This window comes from Wyeomyia smithii, chromosome 3 (genome assembly GCF_029784165.1).
Source record: "Wyeomyia smithii strain HCP4-BCI-WySm-NY-G18 chromosome 3, ASM2978416v1, whole genome shotgun sequence".
Lineage (NCBI taxonomy): Eukaryota > Metazoa > Arthropoda > Insecta > Diptera > Culicidae > Wyeomyia > Wyeomyia smithii.
Window position 1 is genome coordinate 87,845,145 of NC_073696.1, and position 10,204 is coordinate 87,855,348.

The following is a 10,204-nucleotide window of genomic DNA, read 5'->3' on the forward strand; positions in this document are numbered from 1 at the left end:
GCATGTAAGTTAGTTTCAAACATATGTAGTCTACTTTTGTTTGACGAAATAAATAAATAAATAAATAAAAGAATGCGAATGTCAATTTTCATGCAGATGTTCCGCAGTTACGGATGCGGATGCGGATATCCGTAACATTCCTAAGCAATACCTTTGCGTGTATAGTAGGGTGTCCCAAAATTGCATAAGGGAAAAATTCGTTTTGGATTGATTATCGTCAATTTATTTTCCTAAAAAAAATTCTATTGTTTGGAAAAGAGATTTTTCAAGTATACTTTGACATTCAATCAAAAAAGTGGGTATTACACCTAATGCTCTCACCAACTGAATACCATTGAAAGTTGGGAAATTTTATGTGGAAGAACAATACCAAAGATCACATGGCTCTAAAATAACTTGATTTTGAGTTATTCGTGATTTACTGTGGAATTAAAAGTTACACTTAATGTTTTTCAATACTAAAATGTTCATTTGCCGTATCATATAGTACACTAAGGTCGCTTTTTACGCGGATTCCGGAATATACGCGGTTTTTTTTACACGGATTCCGGAATTCACGCGGATTCCGGAATTTACGCGGTATTTCTTTAGCCTGAATTTCGGTTTCCCTTCACACGGAATGCAAAATTAACGATGTTTTTTTTACGCGGATTCCGGAATTTACGCGGTCTTTTTATGCGGCTCCCGGAATTTACGCGGTTTTTTTACGCGGATTCCGGAATTTACGCGTTTTTTTACGCGGATTCCGGAATTTAGGCGGTTTTTTTACGCGGCACGTATCGCGTAGAAAGCGACTTCAGTGTATTATAATTTCAACTAAATCTCCTTCTACTCAAAGGGCCCGTTCTACAGGGTCATTGATAACTGTTAAGCTTCAATACACTGGGGTCTTTTTTTACGCGGTTGGTTGTACCGCGTTGAAAAAATCCGCGTATAAAAACACCGCGTAATTTTAAAAAATCGCGTAAAAAAACTTAATTCAATAATAAGATCCGATTAAAAATAATGGCACGTAAGTAAATATATACTTGAAAATTAATATAAAAATGGTAACGAAACACACAAAATAAGTTTTTAGTGCTTCTAAAATGAAAATTCATTGAAGAACATGACAATAACTTTTTTGTAATAATTTTGCTACATGTTTGAGCTTTCGTTTCTTAAACGGAAGTTAATCGCAATGACCCTGACTCGTATCGTTGTACAATTATTAATGTATTTTTGTTTCTTTATCCCGAATCAACGGAAATTGCCTATTTTATTAAAAATATGCATTATTTAGATAAAAAAAAAAACAGAATATCTTATTGTCATGAACCATACGATTGATTGTTACTTTATTGGATTTACTTATTTAATACCGCGTAAAAATAATCTTCAAATTGCATAAAAATAATCCGCGTTATTTCAAAAAACCGCGTAAAAATAATCCGCGTTATTGTAAAAAATCGCGTAAAAAAAGTCGCGTATAGAAAAACCGCATAGAAATAACCCGCGTAAAAAAAGACCCCAGTGTATTTCGATTTGGTCTCAAGATAATATTTTCTTTCTATCCAGGCCTTGGCATCTTCCTAAATAAAAAACCTTGATATCAAGCCGCAGTCTATCGAAAAAACTTCAGTGACTTCTCTGTGAGTCCACTAAGTTTTTTACAGACAAAAATCTTTTGACTCTTGAATTGTCGTTTTCACTGCTCATCTTTTTCAAGTTTTGTACCACCTTCCTCTTCGAGTCATCATTAACATTTTTATCGAAAAATATCAGGCCAACATTGACCTCCGGAAGATACCACAAATGCAGTCTGCAGACCCGGCACCGTACCGAAGTCACCGGAGACTGCGGGTTCTAGTTCCATCTGAATAAGATTTTTTTTCTAATTTTAAGTCGCACTTTCTGTCCTTATTCATTTTTCGCATCCTCCTTAAATTACATACATTTCCTCCCCATTCAGTAAACTTGATAATATTTATTCATTTTTTTCTCGACCTTGATTATTGTAGGAAAACATTAAAATTCAACTTTTTATTTCACAGCACGCTGTTTCACTTAGAGCAGCATTTCTGCATTATTTTATTTAACGTAGAACCACGTTTGGCTACACAGTGATGTAAAATAAAAATCCAAAATCGGAAAAAGGAAAAAATACATCCAACTAGGTGATCATGATCTTTTTCTTCTTCTTTTTATTCTTGGTGGAGCTACATTCTGTTAGTGTCCCGGTAATTGCGAGGTTAACGCTACGATCTGTACTAATTTACGATAAGCTGGTTCGTGGTCCGGTTATGATACAACACCCTAATTTTTCTCTAAAAGGTGATGTCAGAAATCGCCTTGTTTTTTTCTACATTGATTACTGAGCGTCCTCTGAATCTTACTCAAAAGATAGTATAGGCATATTTGAAGGGACAAAATTGTACGGCCCGTTTCACAACGATTGAACCGAATTCAAATTTTAATTTTCAAACAGTAAAGCAAACGGAAATATATTGCTTTTTTCTTTCATATTCAAATTATACTAAGACGCTTCTCTTGGTGGCTTACTTTATCGTTAACTGATTCGATCTAGTTATTGCAAAATATTTTTTTGTTATGTAAGTAGGTAAAGACTTTTCTTTAATTGGTGAAAATCGTAAGCCATAAAGTCCCAAATAGCTACAACGATTGGTCCAGCGCTCTGACAGAACCACAGAACGCACGGGGTACGATAAAAAAATGTCAAAAACTCCACTACTGATGCTGGTGTTTTTAATCACAGTTATCGAGGTTTCAAATATGTGGTATGCATTCCCAAACCCAATACTAACTGAAACACATTAACATTCCAGCTACAATGATTTGCGTTTGCAATCACAGAAAAGTTTCGGCACTGTAATGAAAAAAAAAAACAACCAAACATTGTATTTTTCACCTGGCTTAAAACAAGTTTCCGCGCGTTGCTGCGTACGGTTTGTAAATATTCATTTTCGTTTATGCAATTTCGAATGCAGATCCAAATTTCGCAGTGAAACAAGAAAAAAAGAATCGCAAATCACTAAATCCCCACACAAGCGGGAATGGAGTGCAAGTTTACCACCCTCGCAGGACGCCAATCAAGTTAATCTATTCGCTCGAGGAGCTGTGGAACGTGTTCAGTACTATAGTGTAAAATGAAACATTGAATTAGCATAAATGCTTTTTTTTGCTATCAGAACCTGATAACATCCAAAGTTTTCACGTAATGGATCGCCAGTGAATCCGCTTTTTTGGACGTCGGCCACTATAAAAGCGAATCGATCAGAGCACGGGACGTAGTAACAGACGGAAGCAAACTGCGTGTTGTACTTGAGCAGAAATTAAAGCCGCTCACTCATGCAAACGTCGATCGTGAAAGTGAGTAAGCAAACGAAAGCAAATAAACATAACACTTTCCGAATGCCGCTGTCTTCTGGCCGGAAAACTGTGTGCCCTTCGAAAATAATAAATCAGCCGGAAAATAAACCGTTTATTTTCACTAGGTTTTTCTAGAACCGTAATTGCTGTGTTCCAGTACAAGGACGGGAAATAAATTATGTGCTTAATCAGCTACTGAAATTCCACAACGATATTGTTAAATGCGTAATTAGCTAGGGCCACAGCAAATCGAATTGAAGTGCAACAAAACTATTACTAGAGGCTAATCCGCAAATTAATTGAATATAAGTTTCGCTTAGCTAAGCATGGTGGAATTTGCATTCTGAACAAGCTCTGCTGGGTGCACATATGGACCCCGAAAAACGTTGTTATGGTTTATAAACCTCAATCGTTGCATGCATAATGAGTCGGAAGAAGTTGTATATTTAATCTTGATTAAATTTTTGGCATGAAATGAGGTTCGAATACAAACAAACAAATTATTATGCTCGTATTGCAAACCACCATCCGTCACCATTGTAATTATTTACAATGGAGATGCATGGTATTATACAGTGTGAACTAAAAATAAAGAGATTTATTTCAAAAGTAACGCTTTAATACGAAGCTATTGGAAAATGTAGTTGGGTAGAACCAAATGTAAACAGGTTCTTTTCAACCACATGCAACAAAGCGCTTGAAAAGATTCCTTAAACAAACGATTTTGGTATGAAGCGTAGATCGTTAGACACAGACGTACACACTGACGAACGCATAAACACAATGATGAAATTATGTGCAGTGCTTTTTGGACGCTCTGCTCTGTTGATCTAAGTGGTTGGGTTGTCGAAAATAACAACAGCCGTATCAACTAGGATTGACCGTGTGAGTGATTGCCCTATAATATGCAAAACTGTTTGTGATAACTACACAACCCCTACTATAACTAAGTGCATGGTTCTTGTTTGCTCACTCTCCAAGATGAATGTAGAAAAGTTTTTATTTACAGCGTAACGAGGAAACAGGATAACTTTGGCACAAAAGGAATAAAAGTTAAACTAATACCAAATTGACCTAATGGAAGTATAATAATATTTAGCAACAATATATTTAGTTCAGCTCCGAGTTGACCTTGAGATACGATGCTAATCTGAGTCAAATAAATAAGACAGCACATGTCGCCTTTGAAGCCTTGAATGCAAAGCCTCAGAATACCCACTCTGTGAGTGCCGAGTACTGACAACGCAGCATGCATTTTTGGTTACAAAACCGTAAAATCTGTATAAACTTTGTTTTCAACATGTTCAGGCCTACCAGCGACAACCCAATGAGACACCAAATATCCTCTTGCGTAATAAGCATTACTGCAACATTCTTTGTTTCGTACGTTTCCTGAAGACTCTAAGTAGAGGAACGACAATGTAAATTGCGGATAGTGGATCGTTTTTTTCATAATTTGTGCAGACATTATATCAACCCGAAGTGACGTAAAAAAATTAATGTAAGTTAAGTGGAATCCCAGTGAAGAATTGTAACAAAGATCGTACATGACTACCAGGGAGCTGTGAGTCAATCGACCTCCTTCTACATTTAATCCGTATTGGATTAGCCAACGTCAAACTATACATGACTCTCTTCGTACCATGATATCATGAAAATTGGAACTTTTTCACGATAAAAGAAAATTGCTTTCCTTTTTGTCCTTGTCCTTGCGTACCTGGAATGTAGGACACGCGAAACCCTGCAACGCAATGTTGGCCTCTTCTCCCACGTAAAACCATATTTTATTTCAGAGTTATTTATTCACGATATTTTGATGTTACCGAGTTTCCCCGAACGACGGTAAAATATCTGTGGTTACATATCCAATGGTAAACATCAGTTATTCGTCAAGTTGTTTTTCAAATACGGTTAACAAGGCCTGACGATTCTCATATGTCATGCGTCCAATTGTCTTTCCGAAACCACATCGTTAGAGCATAATAAATCTATTTCCTTTTGATCGCGTAAAATTTCACACCTCTAGGCGGTTCACAGACGGGATTGAAAAAGCGACGTTTATTGTGTAACCTCGTCTGTAGAAGGCTCTCAAACCATTTTTCGTTTTTATTTATTTGTCGGTTTCATCTATCAGGACCTTTTTCCACACGAAAAATATAGAATTGATTGTGTAATTTAGCATACTAATAACGAATTAGCTAATGACGGATGCCCTATCAAAAATTCAAAAGCATTCCATTAATCATAGGCACTTCTGTTCTCACCACACTCACTACTTTAATTCCACATCATGTATTCCCCGCAATACATGCAGTACACAATTTTCAATCGGCCGATCCGACAGTCGAAACGATTATAACACGCGATTATTTCTAATCCGGTAGTAATCGCCAACGGTTTACAGTTTCGCACGTGGAAGTAGTTTAGAAAACTCGTGAACGGCACACCCGACGGATGGCTGTCAGATAACTGTGCTATTGGAGCAGCCTTCAATCACAGACACGTTACCGGGAACTAAATACCTGCAATTCATATTTCCGCCTGCCAGCAGTGAATATGATCCCCGGTTGGTTATAATTAGATTAGAACGATTGGTCGACGGTCGTTTTCGTTTTCATTTGTGTAGCACCACTGTGATTGCAATAAACGGAACAATTTGCACGTAGGTGAAACAGAACTGAAATATGGACTGCGTCTTGGTTTACTATCCTTGGCTGCATTTTGTGAAGTTCAGTTTGCAACCGACATCTTCAAACTTCGAGATTGTTTTCTAGTTGTGATGTGGTGATAGCAATCATTATTAATTAATAAATATAAAAATTTCTCTTCATTTATTTTCACTGGAAAATTTGTAATTGTTCCTTTTCTTTCCTTTAAAAATTAAGAATTTTGAGAATGGCAGGTTGAGACAGACTAACCTGAATCAAAGGCTATTATGTTGAAAAACGGGTTTAGAAAAATAGTGTGCTTTGTTATCTCCTATCATTTGCGATATCGCTTACCGTGCAACGCACATGCTATTTAAATAAACTGTTTCGTGGAATTTTGTTTAGCGGTAGGACTCAAAAGGTTCGTCTTCTAGAAAAAAGTCATACTCTTGTTAATTTTTGCTCAGAGTCTATTATAACAAAATCTCGTTATTGGCATCAAACGAATTCTATCAAATAAAGTATAGTTTACAGTCTAAATTAAAAATAGAAAAGCGTAAATTTTGAAGTAGAATACTTCTCTCAGGGAGTTCGGCCACATAGGGATGTGAAATGAAAATCTAAAACCGAAAAAAGTGAAAAATATGTCCAATTTCAAATGCTAATAAATCGGTTAGTATTCAAAGGATTAACCAAGTAACCATAACCATTAGGAGATAGCATTTTATTAGCACTAATTCAGCCTGTTAATGCCAAATAGCTTTATATCATGTTTTCAATGTTTAGGGCATTATGCTAAACTAGCATTACTGAGAGCAAAATATGCGCTTAAAGGGCTACCTTAATTGCTACGATGTAGTGTTTTAAATGCATATAGAAGACGCATTACATTATTTCGTAAGTGCCAATAACGAGCGATATCGAGTGGTCAATTAAAAATAGACAGAACATGGATACTCCTCGTAAATGGAAAAGAACTTTAAGGAGTGGGAATTTTCGACGCAAAGTTCGGGTATATGAAAGCATGAAACTTTCCGAAATACCCAATACAAAACCATTGCAAACTAGTGAGTTGGATCCGGGACCTACATCTCTTGGGCTCGTGGTTCCTGAACCGTCAATATCAGAAGATGAAGAAAAGTCTGATTCTAGTAGTTCCCGGGTTGCCACCCAAGATACCTTTTTTGCGGAATATAGTCCTGACGAAGATTCTGACGGGGAGTGGAACCACATATTTGACCCATTGCAGTTTAGGTGCGTTTCGTAAAAACTGGAGTATCAATTACAATATATCGCAACAAGCACTGAAACCACTTCTGCATAAATTAATATCTTATGATCGAACACTTCCGGAAGACCCAAAACGGTTTCTCCGAACACCTAGGACAGTTGCTAATGTGATTGATATTCAAGGCGGTCAATATTGGCATCAGGGCTTAGGTAAATTATAAACTGAAAAGTGTTAAACTATTCAACTATCTCTTATTTGGTTTTATAGAAAATTGTCTTCGCTTGGCTTTTCCAGAATTAGCTGAATCACTAAAAATATCCATTAATATCAACATCGATGGCTTACCGTTGTATAAGAACGGAACCAGCCAGGTATGGTCAATTTTGTTTAACATACACGAGAATACTTCAATGAGGCCAATGATAATTGGCATTTTCTATGGAAAAGGTAAACCAAAGAAGGTCGAAGAATTTCTTGCTCCATTCGTTACGGAATTGACACATGTAATGACAACGGGACTTCAAATAAATGGATTCAAGATGACGGTTCACCTTCGGGCTTTTATATGTGATTCTCCCGCCCGAGCTTTTGTTAAAGGTAATGGACAAACAGCCATTACTTGTGTTAATTCATGAGCGGTTATTTTTTCCAGGTGTGGTTAATTTTAATTCTCTGCACGGTCGTTTAAAATGTTGCACTATTGGACAACATTCCACTCTTCTGAGGACTAATATTTTCCCTCAAACGTTAGCAACCAGAAGAACTGATGCTGCATTCCGTACTGGGCAGTATGATGGGCACTACAACTTTTACAAAACACGTGAAAATGGTAAATTGAGCAAAACACGTATTGTTTCGCCGCTACTTGAATTACCAATTGACATAATTGAGGATGTTATCGTGGCCGATTCATTGTACCTTCTTCATTTAGGAATTACGAAGAGATTGATTCTAGCATACAAAGACGGTCATAATGTATGCGATGAAAGTAGGTGGCCAAATAGTGTCATTGAAAAAATTTGTACAAGTTTAAAATCAATTGAACTTCCTTCGGAAATCCATCATCAAGTACGTGGGGTTGATTGCATAAACCATTGGAAAGCTTCAGAGTGTGCTTCTTTCTTGCATTACATTGGGATTGTATTACTAAAACATTTCATCAGTAAGGAACATTTTCAAAATTTTGCCATATTTGTTTGTGCCGTAACAATTTGCTCTAGCAGTTATTACGCACGATATTTACCTGTTGCTCAAAAACTGTTCGAAGAATTTATTGGTAACTTTTATGGTTTATTTAAATCTATTACTAGTAACGTTCATAACCTTGTTCATGTAGTGGACGAAGTAACTCGATTTGGCCCACTGTCAACTATTTCCTCATATCCCTTTGAAAACCATTTATTCCAAATCAAGAAACTAGTAAGATCGGGTAGACTACCATTGCAGCAAATCATCAATCGTATTACAGAAAAATATCAGTCTACACCTGTTGTCAGCAAGATCGATGACATTTTTCCATCTTTGAAACACCCACTTAAAACTGATGCGACTAAGTTTTCCTGCATTGTTATATCACGGGAATTTACCTTAACCCAACAATTTTCTGATAAATGGTTTCTCACGAAAGATACTAAAATTGCGGCTATGAAATACGCAGATTCAGACGGCATTTACGGATCCGAAATTGCTGAGTTCACAAATTTATTTGATTACCCTTTAGTTTCCTCGTGTATTAATGTCTTCGTAGGGACAAATGAATATAAATTTGGCGAATTAAAACATTATACATTAGATAAGATTTTTTGCAAGTTGGTAGCAATTACAGTGTATGAAGAGACAGCATTTATACCGTTGTTGCATACCTTACCATCAAATGAAATGTTTTGAGATAGATTATGCATTGTTAATAAATTTATTTTTTTGGATTAATGATAAAATAATGATTAATAAAAAAAAACCTAAATTAATCCACCTAGTGGTGCAGGAACCTTTGCTAAACTAACTATTACTTTATACGTATTTGGCCAGTAACTTACAAATCGTATACCATCGTAAGTCAAATTTCAATTATGAATGAAATGAATATAAAAGATAGTTTTCAGAGAGTTAACCAAAGAGGATCATTGAATTAAAGCTTGACGTGTTTTTTGCAAATAATATGAATGTTATCACTGGAGTACATGAGTCTTATTTTTTCGATCACAAACCAATTTTTAAATGCTGGCTAGAGGTAATTGAATTTTTTTTTAGATAATCGAACGTGGGGAAACAGTAATAGATAACAATGATGCTGATTTCATACTAGAACAGCAAACATGTATGTTAGTTTAATGCGGTTCCACTCATTCGCATTGTTTTCAGAAATCGCAGGACCTAGATTTCTGAATCAGCATCAAGTTTTTTACGAATTGAAACTTTTACAAACGTACTCTCGAAATATAGTTTATAATTATACAGGAAAATAATATAGCAAAAGATGTCAATTTAATTCTATCACAAATGCATCATCTTAAATATATAATATAATAGAACATAATTGTTTTCGAAGACCTAGGTTGTATAAAAAAATCCGAAATAAAGCCTTTTTTAAATCTTGCTGCGATAACGAGAAGTGGAATAACATGGATACTCTGTTTGCACTTAGTCTTAAATTAGAAAGCAATATTTATATCTTACATGAGCATATTGTATCATAGAGATAAGTGACTTTTCACCTGCGCACATTAGTAAACGTGTATAGCCATGCAGAGTTGCTTCAACACTTTTTCCTAATTTTGCCGATTACGTTCACCAACTACTTTAGATTCCTGGTCACAAATTTCAAACATAAAATAAGTATTCAACTGAAAAATTTTCCAGCTGTTCAAAACGTAGCATTGCAAACAAAACAGCGATTTATTTGTGTTTTTCTCAACGAGTGGCACTAACACAATCGTACGTAAATAGGTCTACATAT

At 35.8% G+C, this 10,204-nt stretch overlaps 2 protein-coding genes across 17 annotated transcripts in view; one reads left to right on the forward strand and one right to left on the reverse strand.

The window, feature by feature from the left end:
• LOC129726709 (ATP-binding cassette sub-family C member Sur) overlaps window positions 1–5,896 on the reverse strand; it is a 179,363-nt gene extending 173,467 nt beyond the window's left edge. For 4 of the 13 annotated variants that reach the window (XM_055683711.1, XM_055683720.1, XM_055683719.1 and 1 more), the window contains exon 1: window positions 5,440–5,895. The gene's annotated coding sequence lies outside the window, so the exon portion shown is untranslated. Of the gene's footprint in view, window positions 1–5,086; window positions 5,223–5,439 lie in introns of those variants that run through there. The other 9 variants (XM_055683717.1, XM_055683709.1, XM_055683715.1 and 6 more) reach the window with 6 other exon arrangements.
• LOC129726711 (uncharacterized) lies at window positions 5,787–9,578 on the forward strand. Of its 4 annotated transcripts, none has more exons than XM_055683724.1 (4): window positions 5,787–6,689; window positions 6,804–7,457; window positions 7,516–7,845; window positions 7,901–9,578. In XM_055683724.1, exons 2-4 carry the CDS (start codon window positions 7,148–7,150, stop codon window positions 9,133–9,135), a joined length of 1,875 nt encoding a protein of 624 aa, XP_055539699.1. In that variant the 5' UTR covers window positions 5,787–6,689; window positions 6,804–7,147; the 3' UTR covers window positions 9,136–9,578. The 4 variants fall into 4 exon arrangements, with proteins under 4 accessions (XP_055539699.1, XP_055539701.1, XP_055539700.1 ...); XM_055683726.1 differs by having other exon boundaries at window positions 5,787–6,220; window positions 6,960–7,457; XM_055683725.1 differs by having other exon boundaries at window positions 5,787–6,153.
• The last annotated feature ends 626 nt before the right edge of the window (window positions 9,579–10,204 follow it).

Excerpts from the sequence above, each read along its gene's own strand:
- LOC129726711 (XM_055683724.1), top strand. The coding sequence starts at position 7,148 with ATGAAGAAAAGTCTGATTCTAGTAGTTCCCGGGTTGCCACCCAAGATA. Across the intron at positions 7,458-7,515 it reads ATATTGGCATCAGGGCTTAG|AAAATTGTCTTCGCTTGGCT; the intron begins GTAAATTATAAA and ends TTGGTTTTATAG. Across the intron at positions 7,846-7,900 it reads CGCCCGAGCTTTTGTTAAAG|GTGTGGTTAATTTTAATTCT; the intron begins GTAATGGACAAA and ends TATTTTTTCCAG.